At 48.0% G+C, this 18,862-nt stretch overlaps 1 protein-coding gene across 3 annotated transcripts in view; it reads right to left on the bottom strand.

The window, feature by feature from the left end:
* Window positions 1-18,862, bottom strand: part of TENM2 (teneurin transmembrane protein 2) — a 1,147,948-nt gene that overhangs the window by 81,408 nt on the left and 1,047,678 nt on the right. For all 3 annotated transcript variants that reach the window (XM_033096732.1, XM_033096733.1, XM_033096735.1), the window contains one exon: window positions 13,430-13,576. In XM_033096732.1, the coding sequence (XP_032952623.1) occupies window positions 13,430-13,576 (147 nt within the window). The remainder of the gene's footprint in view (window positions 1-13,429; window positions 13,577-18,862) is intronic.

Here is an 18,862-nt window from a genome sequence, read left to right as displayed (position 1 = left end):
TTTTCTGTTACCGAGCCCAGTGACAACAGAGAGCAGGGGCTTGCGATCTCAGCCACTGATTTCCCCAAATGCTCCCCCTCTGCTCGCAGTTTCTGGCCTCTTGCAGTCTGGTCTACTCCTCACCCTACCCTCATCAACCTCCATTTCAAGGAGCCCACTGACAGGTCAGACAGAAGCAAGCATGGCCAGTGACGGCCAGCCTGGCAGGGGGTGGCGGCCTGGTGGGCTGCCAGACAGTGACCTGCTGGGCCCTTCAGAAAGAAAAAGGACTGTCACCACCAACACCTCTCTGGGCAACAAACTGGAACGTAACTTTCTGCCTGAGGAGAGACCCTGCCTAGGAGGAGGTGGGAGGGCTGGCTCCGGAGCTGAGAGAATTAGCAGGGGGCATGGTGCCTCTCTTCCTGCTGCATAAGGAAGTGCCCCAGACTGTCAGCAGGAAGAAGGGACCAGACTCAGCTACCATACCAGCCTCCTGCTGGATTCGGGAAATCTGAAGTACTAATTCCTAAACGTGGTTTTGCCATGCTACAGGCACTCCCCTTCTCACCCAATCTTCACATGTACTAGGAGCCAGTATTGTACTTCCAATTATGATTCCAGGGTCTGGAGGTCAGCAACACACTAGCTGTGTGGCCTTGGGCTAGTTACTCTACCTCTCTGAGCCTCAGTTTCCTCATCAGTAAAATGGAAATAAGAATCATACCAGCTTAATAGGGCTGTTACTAACGGTTAAATAAACCTCAGGCAAGAGCAGTTAGCCTATGGCAACCACTTGTTTACTCTGGTCGTACAGATGGAGAGACCCAGTCCGAGCCAAGTTCTGACGTTACTTGACAAGGTTGGGAAGCTGCTAGTAATCTTGCCCCACCACTCCATGCCTCGCCGCACAAGCCGTGGGTTGAGGATGAAGGATTCACTCGACAGTGCTCCTCACCAGCCCCTCTCTTTCCTCTCACCTTAGAGGACGCCTGTGAGCGGCGTACCTAGTGCCATCAGCCCACACAGCTCGTAACAGAGATGAAGAGCAGCGTAACCGCGTCGTACCGAAAAGAAATGATGTCTCTGACGTTTGGATTGTCTTTGCGTTAATTAAATGATGTCAGTGGTAGAGGCTGACTCGGGTGTCGCTGTCTGTTTTTGTGGGTGTGCTTTTTTATTCGTCCTAAGATCACCTAGTGAATAAAGGACAACTGCTTCGTATCCTCACTACGTCTCATTAAAGCTTTCACTGTCATTCAATTCATTTAATAACGCGTTGACCGAGACAGAGAGGGACCCTGTGGTGATGGGCTTAGAATTTAGAGGGGAACCAGACAATTGAAAAATAAATGTAAAAAAAAAAAAAAATAAAAAAAAAATAAATGTATAAAAGACTTTGAGAGAGTGATAGAGTTTGGAAGGAAAGTAAAGCAACAGGTCGGAGAAGGACGGAGGAGGGGGTTTGCTGCTTCAGACGGGGAGCCAGGGATGGCGTCTCTGAAGAAGTGAGGTTTGCGTAGAAACCTAAATGAGATGAGGAAACAAGTCATGGAAACATCCAGGGGAAGAGCAGTCTGGGCAGAGGGAACAGCGGGTGCAAATGCCCTGGGTGGGAATGTGTTTTGTTGAGTTTATAGGAACAATAAGATGGATCTCGGGCCAAATGAGGGAGAAGAACAGAGGGAGGAAGTGAGAATCCGAGTGGAAGCAGGGACCCACTTATGCAGAGCCAGAGAAGCCACCTGGATGCCGTTCTTTGGGAGGTGAGATGTCCTGGAAGGTTTGAACAGGGACGGGATATGCTCTGACTTTTAAAAGGATTCCTCTGACTGCTCTGTGTGGCATAGACCGGAAGCTGGACGGCCAATCGTCCACCCCAGGAAGGTGGCACGCTCTGGGTGGAGATGAAAAGACATTAAGAAACCATGGCCTGCGTGATTAGGAATAGAAAATGGAGGGGCCAGACAAGGGTGCACCCACACTTCTTTGTGGCAACATGCGTAGCCCAAGTCGGCATGTGAAAGCACCAGGAAGGATCACCCCTCAGACCACGTGACAGTCCGAATGTGATGGCACTGGTGCTGTGTATCCCAGGGCCAAGCCTGCGTGACAGGTGCCCGTGGGCTGGACTATCCTCCCGAGATCTGCTCCCCCGTGCCATGTGCTCTACGAGCGAGCCATCGAGGATGGCAGGAACAGGAGTGGGAGGAGCTTGCCCCCGTGACTGTGGTGTCCCTTTCCACATCTGCCTTGTCCCTGGAGTCCCCTCTCCCTTCCTGACCCCAGCCCAGCAGCTGTGTACTCTCAGGCAAACCTGGCACACGACCACTTTCAGAGTGAGCATGCCATTTAGAATTAGGAGAATGGAGTGTCCAAACCAGTGCCTCACGGCTGATTTTCCGCAAGCTGCTCCCTACCTCCTCACTGGTTAAATGGAATCCTCTCTTGGTAAAGGTAAGCCAACTGAGTCAGAGATTTTTATAACTCTACGCAGGCCAGACAGAATCTGTCAGTGAGCCACGCAGCTTGGGGGCCCCTGGTTTGTGTCAGAGCCGGTGGGTGTGGGATGGAGAGGGGTGTGTTAGAACAGGGACCAAAAGATGGATTTCTCATTTTGGAATGTTGTGATGGTACGATGTTTCCTTGATAGGGCGAGCTTCTGACTGGGGGCAGTGTGTGTTTTCAGAGTCTGAAGTCACAGGGAGACACTAATACTTAGAGCTGTCATTTAAATCAAGTGGCATTAAGGCACGTGCTATGAACTTTCTAGTCAAATCTCACAACAGGCCTATGAGGCTGGCGTGGCTGTTCCTGGTTTACAGATGAGGGAGCAGAGGCTTGGGGAGGTTAGGTTCTTTGATCGAGGAAGAACCGGAGCCAGAATTTACACAAGTCTGCCGGACCCCAAAGCCCGAGGAGCCCAGCAATAAGGGACACAGCATCAAGTGCTGTCCTAAGGGGCAAAGGGAGAAGCAGCGAATGTCACCACGGGTGAGAGACCAAGACCAGCTACCACCTACCCTCTCCCAGCGTGCTCTTCCCCAGCTGCCATGTATTCCAACACCCTTGAAAGAGAGGAAGATTCCACGAGGTTGGAGCCCTGAGTCCCCCCTTCCACAGCTACACCTCTGTAGCAGTGACTTCAGTGAGCCCAGTGATGTCCCCAGAGTCCACACACCAGTCAAGCTGCCACTGCCTCAGGATACAGAGCCGTCTCTCTCCATCAGGCAGCCCGGGGCTGCCATGCTTAGAGACATCACTCTCTGCCAGCACCTGAGCGCCCCTAAAAATGACACGGATTGTGTCATGTCAGTGGTTCTCATAGTGTCGCATCATCTGGGCACTTGTTACAAACACACACCCTCGGGCCCCACACCAGATCTGCTGAATCAGAAGGTCGGGGAGTGGGGCCGAGCACTCTGTGCATTACCCCTGCCCGGCAATTCTGATGTTCACTGACCCATGAGAACCCTGGTGCTAAGCGTTCAGCATGTATTAACTCATCTTAGCCTCACAGCGTCCTACCAGGTAGGAACCATTATTAGCCCCACTTTACAGAGAGCAAAACTGAGGCTCCGAGGGATACAGAGACTTGCTTGTGCTCATCCTGTGAATCGGGGAGAGCCAGGATGTGCACCCCAAGCTCCCTGACCCCAAAGCCTCTTGCCCACCCTGTCAGGCCCCCTCTTCCCCCCATGGTGAGAGAATGCCTGCGTGCAGTAGAGGAGACATAAACAAAGGTCACTCGTTCTTCCGTGTTGTGAGCGTGTATGTTTAGGAATAATTCCAGCAGCTACGTCAGCATTCTGTCTGAGGGAAGAGATGTGGTTGTGATTTTGGAGCCCAGTATGCTAATGAGGAAGGCAAAGCAAATCCTCGAGGTCCAGTGCACCCTGCCCAGCACGGCACACGAGCCCTGTTTGTCTAGACCTCTTCCCCAGCCTAGCGACATCAGCCTTCGCAGAGGTCCCCAATGATGCTCTGCTGTCTCTTGCCTCTGCGCCTTTGTCGTTTGGTTTGCCCACAATGCCCTTCCCTCTTTCCTTACCTAATTCCTCTGTAGCTTTATCTGACTGCAAACCTAGCTGCCCTCCTCCGGGCTGCCACAGCCCCTGGGCGTTACTTCTGCCACGGACCCTTAGTACACAGCTGTGTACCAGCTGGTTCCATGTATATTTCACCCATCACCAGACTGTGGATAGTTTGTGGGCAGAGTCTGGATCTCATTCATTCATGCAGAGAGAGGCCCTGGTATATATTTGCTGAACAAATAAATGACTTTTCTTGGGGTGGGGTGGGGTGGTTCTTTTCAAGAGTGCGGCTGGTTTGGGAGGAGGTATTTGCTGTCATCACCGTCACGGACCAGAGGTCCGAGTAGGGCCTGGACGAGGTGAGGTGAGAGAGGCTCACCTAGCTGCCAGCTTACAAAAGGTGCTCACTCTCAGGTGCACAGGTACCTCAGCTCGTGCTTTTCTAGGTCCTGAGTCTGGGATAGACCAACTCATACCAGTAATGCCAGGCACCCATCCTCCGGAGAGTGACTGGGTCCCTTTGGGAACAACATGACATGCAGGAAAGAACACTGGGTTTAAAGCCAGGAAACCAGGCCTCTGGCCTGATCTGCTATGCTCTATTGGGCCCTGAAGAAGTCACTTTCCCTCTCTAGGCTTCGTAGCTGCTGGAGACTCTACATTTTAGCCTTTCAGCATCGGACATCCTGACTCCATGATCCCATTCATGGAAGTGGTAGTGTCCCTGAGTGTCTGTAGGCATAGAGCTCTGGAAAGGGGGGTGGGCAGATCAACGAGGACATACCTGGAGGAGTGGAAAAGGGAGGGAATACCCTTGGAAAGGTGCGGTCTTTGCTGTGGGTGGGGAGAGAAACAAGCACAGGACACAGAGCTTTGGGTTTTCTTTTGGAGTCACATTTGGCCACATAGTGCTGGCCATTCTCCAATCCCCCAGAGCTCGTGGTGGAGAAAACAGAAAGTCAAAGCAAAGAGCACACGCCTCGGGCAGCTTCTCTTGCTGTGGAGCTGCTCGGCAATTTAAAGTCCAGCTGCCCGACTCCCCCCTGCTCACCCCCTGCCTTCTAGGCCATAACGCACTTTGTGGCAAGAAAGCACTCCAAAGCCCAAACTGGGGAAAAGCTAACGCCAATGCTCTTTTCCAGAATGCTGCAGAATCCATGCTTCTGAGGGGCTGAGGGTGTGAACACGCCCAATCTGCCCTGCTCTGACCCTGGGCTCCACAGTCAGGTGCTGTGAACGGCCCACAAAGGAGGGCTCTTGGCCTGGGCTCTGACTCCTGGCGCAGCTACGCTTCAGCTGCGGGACCTGCGTAAGTCCCTTCACCTCTCCGGCCCTTTGTTTCTGCTTCTATGGAAAGGATAAAAGAGGCTCCTGGGGCTCTTGGGGGCTATTGTCATGATTTATCTGGGCAATGTGGGTAAAGGCCTGGCCCTGGTCAGTGCTTCATGCATCTGGCCTTAGGCCTCAGGTCCTCTGTCACGTCAGCGGACACACCCCATTCCGGGACCATCCAGACCCTTCCTGTGTGTTCCTGGGAGATGCCCCAGGTTTCTCAACCTTGGCATTACTGACATTTTGGGTTGGCTCATTCTTTGTTGTGGGGGTCGTCCTGTGCCTGTAGGATGAGAGTATTTAGCAGCGTCCTAGGCCTCTGCCCACTACATGCCAACAGCTCCTCTTCCCATCCTCCATAGTGACTCATGAAATACCTCCAGACATTGCCAATGCCCTGGAAAGCAACACTGCCCCTGGACTGAGGGGGACGGGGCATTGTGGAGGCAACAGGTGATCACGTCCCCAGGCCATCGAGACTTTATTCAAATGCTTGTCACAGAAACCAAGAGGGCCCTTGTTGCAATCTAGGCAGTTTCTCTGGCCGAGACAAAATATAGTCATGATAGAAATGTTACTTCTTGGCCACCCGTTAAGGATCTGTGTTTTGATCCTTTCATTTCCTAAAATAAGTACATAGTGATTTAAATCATTAACATTTTTGTAGATTATTCATTTTAATCACAATTCGATGATGAATATTTGATTTGTCATCTAATCAGGGAAAAATATAATCCCTTAAGAGACACTTAATAACCATTTAAACCACTAAAGACTTGATTAGAAAACACTGACGGTGCTATGCTAGGTAAACTCATGAACTTGAAATACTTTTTACTTTTCGAAAAACAAATCCCACGGTCCAATTTACTGGGCAAAGGTTTGCAATGGGAAAGTCTACGAGGTGATTTTTTCCCTGAGGTTTCTTTGCAACAATACTAATTCTGAACTTGTGTGACGCTTCTTCAGCAGCAGCTTCCAAATTCTGTTAGTGTTTTAGAAGAAATGAGAGGCTGGCTTTAACGTAGAAACGCGGTGTATCATAGCGGTCAGCTGAAAGGCCTATTTCGAATATTACCTTCTTGAGCCTATGTATCGTCATCTGTGAAATGGAAAACCTATGATGAGATAGTCTCACAGAACTTGTATGTCTGGTGTGAAGAAACAGACAATATACAAGAAAGATACAGATGGGGCAATTCAAGAGCGCGACATTGCTGTGATGGGCGTGGACTTTATAGGCCCAGACAGGCCTCTGTGGGGAGTGGCTGTTTGAGCTGAGAACTAAGAGAGAGAGTTGTGCAAATGCCCAGCTTGGAGCATTTGTGGCCCTGAACCAGCAAAGACCCTGAGGTGGGACTAGACTGGCCAGAGTGGATGGATACAGCAGAGCTGCTGCAGAGGGCAGTGGGGACAAGTGAGAGAGAAGGAGGGGACGCGTCACAGAAGGCCCTCTAGGCCGAGGCAAAACGCTGGATTTTGACTCTCACTACATGAGAAGCCCTTTGAGGGCATGGCGTGGTCTGATTTACAATAGAAAACTAACCCTCTGGCTGCTGTGGGAAGGAACAGAGCGCCTGGGCGGCCCACCGGCTGCCTGTTCTCATTACCCAGATACGTACTAAGCTCAGCGCAGTGGTCGGTGCATGCAAGCCCTCAAAAACGTACTGGTCATAGCTTTCCTATGTGATGGAGAATGGGTTCTATTTTATAAAACCCCTATAGAATAATAGAAAACTGAACCTCAACCCTTCGTTTCCTAATCCTGTGATTCTCTAGTCAAATATGCCCAGAAAGTCAAGCTCTTATTTCAACTGAAAGATCCAGAATCCAGAATGCTTTCAGTGCCCTGTTGCCACGTGGCCCCTCTAGGATTTCAGGTGGGACTCGTTCTGCTTTCCTCCCGAAGAAGAGGGACCCAGCGTCTGGCCAGATTGCAGTGGCCTCAAGGCCATGCTCTCCTCCTGAGCATTAGATACATTGCTTTCCTCTCTGGGAGCTAATTGGGGACTCTCTATGGCTCCAGCTACCTTTGCCACAAGGTCTTTGGACTACAAGGGGAATCCTCAATCCAAGCCAATTACCTGAGTAATGTTGCACTTTTAAGCTGTCCCCCACCCAACCAATCCATCAACAGGATTTACACACATTAATCAAGGCATTTACAATGTATCCACCAAGCCTTATCTCTTATTGGATGAAGAAACGAGACGATTTGGACTTGAGAACCATAACTCTTCCAGAGTCCCTCAAGTCCTGAGCTTGGCTCTGCTCAATGCACAGACAAGGTGAGTTATTAATTAACAATTGAGATAAATGCCGGAGTAGCATCCCTGAATCATGTCAAGCCGATTTGGGTGGTTATGGGACGAGCAGGGAGGGAAAGGAGGCAGTGGGCGGGGGGCGGGGTAGCTTCCATCTGTTCCAAGTGCTTTGGACACAATCCAGGGTTATTTCTCCTCATTTAGACCTGGCTGGAGAGGCCGGCGCTCAGGCCAGTATCACATTGCTTAACCCAAGGCAGCAGCCTTTGGAGTGAAACAAGGAACCAAGCCTCACAGATGGAAGTGGGCTGGGAAATACTGTTCTGAGGACCAGCTTGAGACGAGTCCTTAATTTAGGGGGAGAAATGTAGAAACTGCCCCCACCAGGGATTACGAATCACACACAGCTGTGGTTCTGAGAACTCGCCAGGGAGACAGGCTCAAGACCCTGGGTTCAGCACGGTGACAGGGCTTTCTGTCATGTCCTGCAGCTGACACCCACACTCCATGACACTGTCCTCTCTACACCCCTGCTGAGACAGCCTTCCACTGCTGTCAGCCCTCACGCTGGATGATAAGAGTAACAATAATAATAATAATAATTAATAATAATAATAAATTAGGTTTCGATATATCTTATCTTTTCAGATGGATGTGAGCTCTTTGTGGACATGGTCACAATTGTCTTAAAATTTGTAAAGGCCTATTCCCAATGTCTAATATTTAGTAAACTCTCAACAAATGCTTGTTAAACCATGAATGAATAGCTAATGGATAGTGGATGGATGGATGGATGGATGGATGGATGGATGGATGGATGGACAGATTCATACATAATGACAGAAAGTTAAAGGCTTTTTAAATTTGGAAACAAACATCAATCACTTCTCCAACTAGGAATACAGAGCACTTCTAAATTATATTAAAGTTAAAAACAATAAAATATACTAAAGTTATTCACTCAGGAACTAAAGGTGACAATATGTTGACAGTTTTTTTCAATAACTCATCTCTTCTTGAAATAAAATTCTCCTCTGCTCACTTGTGTTCTGGGAATTCTAGGGGTCGGTGTTGGGGGCACAGGTGCTATGACACTGGGTGGGTCACCCTACTCAGGGAAGTCCTTGGTTTAAAGTTTTTCTCAAAATGTGGTCTGCAGACCACTTGGGTCAGAATTCTCTGGGGTGCTTAGTCAAAATGCAGAGTCCTGGGTCTCATATCTGACCTAATAAATTAGAATCTCAAAGGTGGGGGCCTGGAAATCTAAATTTTTAACAAGTTCTCCATATGGTTATGCAATGCTCAAGTTTGATAAGCACAAGTTAGAACCTCGGTTACCTACTGTGGGAAAATTAATGATTGGGCTCCATGTGTGTAGATGCAGCATTTGTTCTAGAAAATAACAACATTAATACGAATAACGTTAAAGCTAGCAGCAGCCAAACACACGGGGACATCCTATGAGCCAGGCATCTTTGTATTGCCTATATTTTCTCACTGAAAATTCACACCTGCTAACGGAGGTGGCATTAACATGCCCATTTCACAGACAAGAAAATCGAGATTTTGAGCAGTAAAGTGATTTGCAGAAGTGGGATACAAAGACTGACTCCTGAGCCCAGGCTCTTAACCATAGGATGTCACAGTGTCTCCTATTCAGAAACCAGAGAGGTCTAATTTCGGTGGTGTGTTGAAGCGGAACTGAGGGGAAGCAGAGACAGCTCCTATGGAGCACGGAGGGATGTGATGCAATGGGGATGTGCGCACAAGCTCAACTTAGGAAGGGCATCTCCTACCCGCTCTACCGCCAGGCCTCTGTCCACAGACTGGAAGGGGCATCTCTAGGATTCCATGGGGGCTTCAGACAGACTCCCAGTCTGGCTTGAAATGATGGGGGTTGGGCTTTGTATAGACAGGGTTGGGGGTTCTGACTCTAAGTTTGGGGTGATAAAGGGGTGTAAGAAAGGAGTAAGGACTGTCTTTCCAGGCCAGCAGGTCTAACAACACCTCCCCACCTCGTGGTTCCCACTTTTAGAGGGAATCTACACCCTTTCTCCTGCCCGTGGCTGTGATGAACTAAATCTCACACCTCTGTCTTGGTGGTGATAATTAAATATTATTCGCCTGTCACTTGGTACACATGTTGTGTGTATTCTCAGGCTTTAATGAGCCGGTATTTGTCTTCTGTAAGCAAAAATATTTCTTTGAGTCTCTTCTTTTTCAAATTGGGGTGAGCAGTTCAAGGGAAGATCTCTCACTATTAAAAAAGACAGCCTGCTTGTCGGCATGTTTGTCTGAACCGATTCTACTTCTTGTTCAGGGCAATGGCAGGTAAAGCTTGTCCCTTGCGAAGCAGCCACTGTTTCCTGGGGTTAAGTTAGTGGTCACATGGCTGGGGATGCTGGGAGACTTCAACAGTGATGGGAGTAAGGAGGTAGGGGATCGGCAGAAATTGCTTTTGTGGGTCATCCTAAGGCAGCTTTTCCCAATAGGGGTTCTCAACCAAATACACAGAACACAGAAAACATTCGAGTGGACATTTTCTCAGGTTGTCCAAGGAAGGTACTTAACTAGTGCTATTCTGGATGCATAGGACAGAAGTTAATTCATGCCATGCCGTGGTCGTCTTAGGACAGTGGTTCTCAGAGAGAACCCGCAACAGCATCACCTGGAAATTTACTACAAATTCAAATTCTTGAATCCCACCCCAGACCCACGGAATAAGAAACTCTGGGAGACAGGGGGTGGGGGTGGTGGGGAGGGGGCGGGGTGGGAGGGTGGGGGGGTGGATGGGAGAGTCCCTGGGGGGAGGATTCAGCAATCTGTATTTAATCAAGTCCTCTGAGTGGTGTTGCTCTAATCTAGAGTTTTGGAACTCCCAGTGGCTATAAAGCATCTGGGCTTAATTCTCTCATGGAGGAACCCAGGTCAAAAAAGGCTGTTAAGGACTTCTGTATCTATATTCATATTTGTATCTGTAGCTATCTCAGTTTAAAATAAAAAAAACAAAAACTATCTCTTTAAACTGAGATTTTTTTTTTTTAAACACTAAGTCTTCCTAGATGGAAAAATGATTTGCCTCTTCCAGCTCACTTTGGAAGAGCACTCTATTATGTTCCCCATTCATGAGGTTTATAACAAACGTGTTCATTGCAGCTGCTCCCAGGCCTACGTGCAGGATGCTTTGCCTGGTGCTTCTTCTGACGCACCTCCAGGTTTAGAAACCCACACAGCCCTTCCTGAGAATTCCCAAAGCAAGACACAGCCGGCAGCACAACTCCCACCCCCACCCACAGCAACCGAAACCGTCATATAATTAGTGTGCTGCCGGGTGGGATCTGGAGTACATGAGGAGTAACTTTAATATTTATCAATAAACAGCAAAGTGCTTAGCACACCTCCTAGGGAAGTAATTAACCATAAAAAGGATACTCTGCACAGAGGAGTCTCCTCCAAAAAAAGAACTCAGTTAATTGTGAGTTGCTAATGCCAGGTGAGAGGGAATCCGGGTCTGCATCTCACCTGACATAAGCAACTCTGAATTAACTGGGAGTTTCTTTTTATAAACACCGTGCAGAGCCTTTTTTTCTTGATGGTTAATTACTTCCTTGGGAGATTCACTTTAACAGCTCCCATAACAAGGCCATTATTGTCTTTAGCACAATCACTGCCTCATTTGCTTTTGTGCCCTGCCTTTCTGACGCTCTGCTGCTGCTCACCACGAGGGACCCTGACCTGTGCCTGGGGGTCTTCTGGCAGTACCTCTGTGTCTCCTCCAGCCCCGCCCCCTCAGGAATTTGGTTTTCTTCTGGTGGGAGCCTGGATCAGGGGTAGGGCCGGTAGAGAGGGAGGTGGGCTGAGCAAGGCTCAGTCAGGAGACTGAGTCCCCCTCCCCTATGTGCAGCCTTGCAACCCTTTGGTTCAGCTGCTGACACCCGCAACAGGGCAGGCAGCCAGGATGGCAGCTCCTTTCTGGAAGAGGAAGAAGCTGATTTGTTAGCAACGGCTGTGCTCAGAGAAACCATCAGGGACCAGAAGCAAAAACACTGAGCCTTACCAGGAAAACTAGTGCGATTTTGACTCTCACTCTTGGGAAGAAAGAAATGCATTATGTAGTTATGTCTCATCTCATTCAAGCATGAATTAAAGTGCCTTCTATTTCAGCTCTCTTTCAGGAAGGTAAATGAATGAACAGGAGCTCTGTAAGCCCCATCAGGTCTATATACTTTTTCTGACTGGTGTACTTCTATTAGTGCCTGTGCATTTGGTTATTTACGAATTATATGCATGTACAACTGCAACACTAGATGATGGAAGTTGCAAAATGTCTATTAAGAGAAAGAGGAAAAATAAAAACAGAGTGTCTCACACTTTCAGTCATTACCTGGATAGATTGCCTCTCACTCCGGATGCCACCCAAGCTGTCCCCTTGGGGCCATGAGGGCAGGGGACTGACATTCCCAGAGCTTAGTGATGGGGTACAGCAGGATTATACACACTTTTGGTAACTAATCAGGCTCATGGATCCTCTTACACCCAGACACAGTTTTGGTGGGCGTGGATCCCAGACCTGCACTCCTGTTTGGGGAATGTGGCATGGTATTCCTAGGAAATCAGGTGGCCCAGATGCTACCCCAATCCCATGCAGCCCCGCAATCTTAGCCCTCCATCCGGGAGTATCACAGGACAATTCAGGGCAGAGGTTACAACCGGGGTCAGCGAACTTTCCCTGTAAAGGGTTGGAGAATTAAATATCTTAGGCTTTGTCGGCCCTGTGGTCTCTGTCCAATGAATGAACGGGCAGCGACTTTCCAGGTAAAAGCAGTTACAGCCAACACACAAAATAACAGGCATGGCTACATCCCAAATAAAACGTCATACATGGACACTCAAATTCAAATTCCACATAGTTTCATGTGTCATGAAATGTCATTCCCCTTAGAATCCCCCCACCCCAAACCATTATATACAAAGAAGCATTTTTTGCTCAGAGGCCCATGCTAACCCTAGTTCCCCGAAAATAAGACCTAGCCGGACAATCAGCTCTAATGCCTCTTCCGGAGCAAAAATTAATATAGGACCTGGTCTTATACTATATATATATATTATATAAGACCGGGTCTTATAGTATAATAAAATAAGACCGGGTCTTGTATTATTTTTTGCTCCAAAAGACGCATTAGAACTGATTGTCCAGCGAGGTCTTATTTTCAGGGAAACACGGAAGTAGGTGGTGGGCTGGATGTGGCCCGGGGACTGTGGTTTGTCACCCACAGGTTAGAGCATGGACTTGAGTCAGAGGTGGGTTTGGGTCCCAATTTTAGCACTGGCGACTGAGTTTTCTTTCAAAAGTTACTAAACCAGAAGGAAAAAAAGCTGACTACTCTCTAGGCCTCGATTTCCTCATCTGTAAGGTGGCATCTCAAAGGGTGGTGAGGACGAAGGGATGCATTGCTTGTGATGTCTTAGCACAGCATGAGGCACATAAGTGTCACCATCAGCACAACTGTGGTGGTAACTTCCAGCCCGGAAGGGTCTGGCAGGAGCAGTCACCCAAAGGCAGAGCCAGGGCTCAGCTATCTTTCTGTGGCGATATGCATTGAGAATCCAAAGCCAGCATCAAACCCCAGAGCTTCCAGCTTATGTCTATCTCCAGGAGCTCCCACTGGCCCAAGGACGCTGCATTGGCTTCAAAGGAAATGTCACAACAACATTTGACAATAGTATAGGGGAGGTCTTTCAGGAAAAATGACTCATGACGACCGCGTCTATACAACGCTCTGTTCTTCAGGGGCTGGGACTAAGAAGACGCTTGCTTACCTCCCTCATTATCCTTGTTATCTGCGCAGGAGGTTTCCATGGCAACGTTGCATCCGGGCCCTCTCCAGCCGGTCTGGCAGACACACTGCCAGCTGTTCTGACCCAGTGTGCATCTCCCGTTGCCGTTGCACAAATCGGGGCAGCCATCTGGTTGGAGAAATGGAGAGGATGAGAAGGAGGGACATGAGGCCACGCTGGGGCAGCAGGGGGGCCATGCAACGGGGGGAGCAAGGCCACAGGACAGCCGCTGGGCCAGCCTCAGTGTGGGGCCCATGCCTGCCTTGGAAAGAGTCGGAGAAGCAGGCAATGCATGCAGTTGCAAGACATAGTGGGGTCCCAGATGCAGGGGATCCCCAATGACACTGACCTGTATGAAGGGGTCTGAGGCAACCTCAAGGTGGGGAGTATTGCAGGAAACTAAACTAGCTCTGAGCTTACAACAAGGCTAGCTAGGCTGTTATTTCCATTCTGTGGCTTAGGACTGATGCCACCCAAGAAAAAAAATACATATATATTTCTTTCTTTCTTTCTGTTTCTTTTTTTAGAAATGTCTTCCACAAAAGGAAAAAAAAAATCTCTGTCAACCCTGGATGGAGCCAAATTGCTCTCCATCTTTCAGAATTTTAAAGATAAATTTATATATGATTATCACGAGTGTCTTATAACCAAGAGCTGGATGGTTCTGCTGGGCTATTTTCATATGTTTGTAATATTTAGTTTTAAGGAGCACTTTAAAATGTTGGCTGCTTATCGCTCAACCTATTTATGGCATGATTTAAAAACACGGCAGGATCTGAAGGCTGTGGGAGAAGGAGGTGCTGAGTGCCATGAATTGAGAAACGACAGAGCCTCGGGGAAGGCAGGGGGGTTCGAGTCATTCTTATTCTGTGGTTTTCTTTTATTTTGGATGTTTGTGTGTGAAATCAGCAGCCTACCTAATTCCCTAATCACTCCAGCACTCAAAACAAGTACAGCTACCACTCTGCTGACGTGTGCCTCCTCAAACAGAGCCTGGATGAGGAACGAAGAGAAAGGATAAAGGGGTCCTAAAAAGAGACGGGACGTCTCCCTAGCAGAGCCTCCGTCACCCTTTCTAAGATGTAGAAAGATGCACAGAAGTGGTAGGATGTGACCACACTCACAAGACCTTCTGGCTGGCAAGAATTCCTAGATGTGTTTGCATTTTTCTTTCTTTAATGAGGCATAATTCACATGCCACAACATTTTTAAGTGTACAGTGCAATGATGTCTAGTGAATTTACAACTCTGTGCAATGTAGGTATGTTTTCTTATTTCATGCACATACCCCCAGTGATCATTAACTTCACTGCCCCCATTGTCTTATCTCCACCTGTCTAATTCTATTTCTTCATCTGCTGCCATCTCCATGCCATCTCTTTCCTTGTCTCTTTTTAAACCACACAAAGTGCAGGGTGGACCGGGCCATGGCAGAGGGATGAAGACCTTTATAACGATGGAGGTAATTGTTTGGAAGCCTTTCGGGCCCAAATCTTCTGAATCTAAAGCACACATCTTCCTTACCTCTCTCTCCAGGTTCCAAGGCCTTCACCTGGTATCCTTTCTCTCTTCTAATACCCCTTATGAAAACGGCAATAAACCTAATTTGTACGTGTGGCCATGTGGGAAATTAAAGGACTCCTCCTAAGAAGAATGGTCTGGGTGTCTGAAATTGAGTCACAGTTTACTTCTTTAAGAAGTTTCATTCCTCAGTGCTTCTTCTGTCCCATCCTTTCCCACTGTGGTCCGGGTTAGGGTCTAAGAGAGCAGGGTAAGCAACCGAGGAGAGGCTCTACGTGGGGGAAGTATCTATAAGGAAGCTGAACTGTCTTGAGAAGAGAAACAATGAGATGGCTGCCCGGGAATCTGTTTTCTTTTGATGCACAGCCTACCCTAAATCCACGATGCAAATGAGGCACCCATGTTTGGTCACTTGAGAAAGACTTTCTGGTCTCCACACAAACCCCTGCAATGTCCAGACTCACATTTCCATGTCTTTCCTTACCAAGGAAGTAACTGGGCCCTCCGTGGAAAACCCGTGACATACCCCCGTTCATACTGCTAGAGCATGTTGGGAGCACAAGCAACCCCTAGTTTCAGAAAAATGCCACAAACGATTCTGCAGGAGCAAAATGGAAGTCAGTACTGTGTTTCCCCGAAAATAAGACCTAGCCGGACCATCAGCTCTAATGTGTCTTTTGGAGCAAAAATTAATATAAGAGCTGGTCCTATTGTACTATAATATAAGCCCGGGTCTTATGATATAATATAACATAATATAATATAATATAATAAATATAATATATAACATCAGGTATAATATAATATAATATATACCGGGTATAACATAATACTGGTTCTTATGTAATATAGACCGGGTCTATAATATAATATAATACTGGGTCTTGTATTAATTTTTGCTCCAAAAGACACATTAGAGCTGATGGTCTGGCTAGGTCTTATTTTGGGAAAATACGGTAGGAAAAGCTGAAGGGACATTTCACAGGTTCTCAAGGAAAAGAGAGTATTTCCAACTTCCAGCCACCTCCAGCTTTACAATTTCTACTAGTCGAGTTTCTGGGACTGGATCACAGAGAATACACGAAATGACAGACCTACTACCATTTGCTCAGCGTGCCATCTATTATATATGCTTTGTTATTTAGCTACTTTGAGGTCTCATGTTTGACTAAATCATGCCCAAAGTCTCAACAGAAGCCTCATTGTGTAGGAAACCCACGTTCACTACCTAAAATTTAAATTTGCAAAGACCACCAGCATGTCAGTCAGAGATACGCACTCAAGATATGTCTACTCCTAGATTGAATGAGACTTTTTTTCCTTTTCTTTCTCTTTCTCTCTTGATTTTCTCCCTTCCCGACCAACTGAAGTGAGATAAACAGACCACAGGAGCGGGTTTTCTCCACATCGTATGAGGAAGATGAAAACACGAACAGTAGGAAGCTGGCAAATCTCTGAGAAGTTTCAGGGCAGCTGCTTTGAGCTTGAAGAGGAAGAAAGCAGCCTTGGTAGGTGCATGGCGTTGCTAGGCAACCCCAAGCTCCCCCAGCATAAGTTCATTCGGCTGGTGGCCTTCTGAGGAGCTGATAGGTTGTGTTTTTAAAGTGCAAAGCCAGCTTCCGCTTGAGGAAAAACAAAGCGAAGGAAGTAATTAGTCTGCAGGGCAGTTGGGTCTCAGGTGGCTGCTGTCTCTGGAGAGCAGCCAGCAACTGGAGTTGGACTGGGCTAAGGGGCTCATACTTGGGGATCCAAGAGGGCTCCCGGATGGAGTCTTCTGGACTTCAGGCCAGGACTGCTGACTTGCTTGAGTGCCTACCTCTGACACCATGACACAGGATGCCGGACGACACAGATGTTTGGTTCCTTGTGCAGCCAAAGAGCTGGCTGTCTGGAGACTTTAGGTTCTGTCGTGACCCTAGACCTGTGATTCTCAACTGAGGCAAGCAATTTTGTTCTCATTCTCTCCAGGGTGCATTTGGCAACGTCTGGAGACACTTTTTGATTATCACAACTTGGGGCGGGTGCTACTGTCATCTAGTGGGTGGAGGTCGGGGTGTTGTTCAATATCCTACAGTGCACGGGACACTTCCCACAGCAAAGAATGATCCAGCCCCACATGTCAGTAGTGCTGAGGTTGACAAACCCTGCCCCAGACCTAAAGCTCCATGAGACCTGAGACTTCCCTGTTTGCTGTTGGATCCCAGAGCCAGGCCTGGTGTCAGGCACATAGTAGGTGCTTGAATGAGTGGAAAACAATCAGTAGTGCAGGATGATTTCAGCCTGGCCCTTATCTAGATTCTTTTGAGAGTCCTGAGAAGATAATGCGACCTCCTCAGAGTCAAAGCCCGCCTCCCAGGGAGAACTCTCCAGGGCATCAGTGGTATCTTGGGCTGGTTCTGTCCCACTTTCACTGCCTTTGGCAGAGTGGAAATGGAACAATTTCCAATGGAACAATTTCTACTCACAAAATTCCAACCACTAGGAAAGAAAATCCGTTGATACAGCTACCAGGTAAGCAGGATTTTTGCCGTAACAAAAATTAGAGCTGATGCGGAAATTTGGGATTAAAAAAAAAACAAGAAGAAACAACAAGCAAGCAAACCCAAACCCTTATATTCGGATACCTCCTGAATGTTCAACTCCAGTCCTTCGAACTCTAGACCTAGATTCCAACTTGCAGATCAGTATCTCCATCTGTCCATTCACAAGCATCTCCAACTCAACGGAATTCAGCCTCTTTGTCTTCCGTTCCCCCAAACTCTGATCCCTTAATCAAAGCGTGGCATCTCTGTGTACCCCAATGCCAAGACTGAAACCTTGGAGTCATTCTCAGTACGCTCCCCACTCTCCCCACCTCTTTCATTTCATGCATCTAGTCAACAACCAAGCCCTGCCTAATTTTCCTCTTAACAGTAAGAAGTCCCCCCCGTCCTTCCTCCTAAAGATCTCTGGAATCTGCCCCGACCCCCACCCTACTGCTCAGCACTGCTCCGGACTCTTGCCAAACCTCCTACCCGATCTCTCCACCTCACGTCTTGCACCATCGTCCAGTTCTCTCTGCTCTGGACACTGCTGAAAACACTTCAGTAGCTCCCCACCAACCCCAGGCTGAAGTCTGAAGTCCTCAGCCTGTCTTATGATCTTATATGAACTGGTTCCCCCCATGTCAGCCTATCTCAGTACCACGTTAGACTTTGGTCAGACAGAAGTCCTTTGGCCTTTCCTTTTCCCTATCCTCATCTGCCGAACTTCAACGCACCCTTCAGAGTTCATCTCCAGGAAGTCTTTACCAAGCTCCCCAATCTAGGCTAGCTACGTCTGTCACACCGTCTCCTCTCCTCAGTCCCCGCTCTTCTCCCCTCCTCCCCTCCCCCTCCTACCTACTATACTGTGCAACAATGGTCTGGCACCTCCTTAATATTTCTTAGCCCATGTAGTAACCATTCCTTAAGACATTTTGCTGTCACCTGCTAAAACACTGTTGCAATGAATGCTCACGTGATCATCGTCTATAATTTGAATGGTGCCTCCAGAATTGTGCAGTGTGCAACTGAACCGCTGCCATGGGCACTCCTGTTGTAACGTCAGCCTGTCAGGGCAAGGCCCAGGTCTATCTCATTTACTCTTGGCCTGCCAGCACTCAATAGTTAGGGGAATGGATGAATGAATGAATGACTCCTGACTGAAATCAGCATCTCCAATGCCTTTGGCAGAGTGGAAATGGAATAGTTTCCAAGACATTATACACATAAAATTTCAAATACTAAAAAAACAAAACAAAACAAAACAAAAAAACGCAACCCTCCAAAGACCTCCAAACCTCTTTGAACATAGTTACTAGGTAGACAGGCTTTTTGCCTTAACAAAAATGAGGCATGAGCAAAATAATGTCTA

Source organism: Rhinolophus ferrumequinum, chromosome 24 (genome assembly GCF_004115265.2).
Source record: "Rhinolophus ferrumequinum isolate MPI-CBG mRhiFer1 chromosome 24, mRhiFer1_v1.p, whole genome shotgun sequence".
NCBI lineage: Eukaryota > Metazoa > Chordata > Mammalia > Chiroptera > Rhinolophidae > Rhinolophus > Rhinolophus ferrumequinum.
Note: the sequence above shows the minus strand (reverse complement) of the source record. Positions and strands in the feature narration are given on the sequence as shown.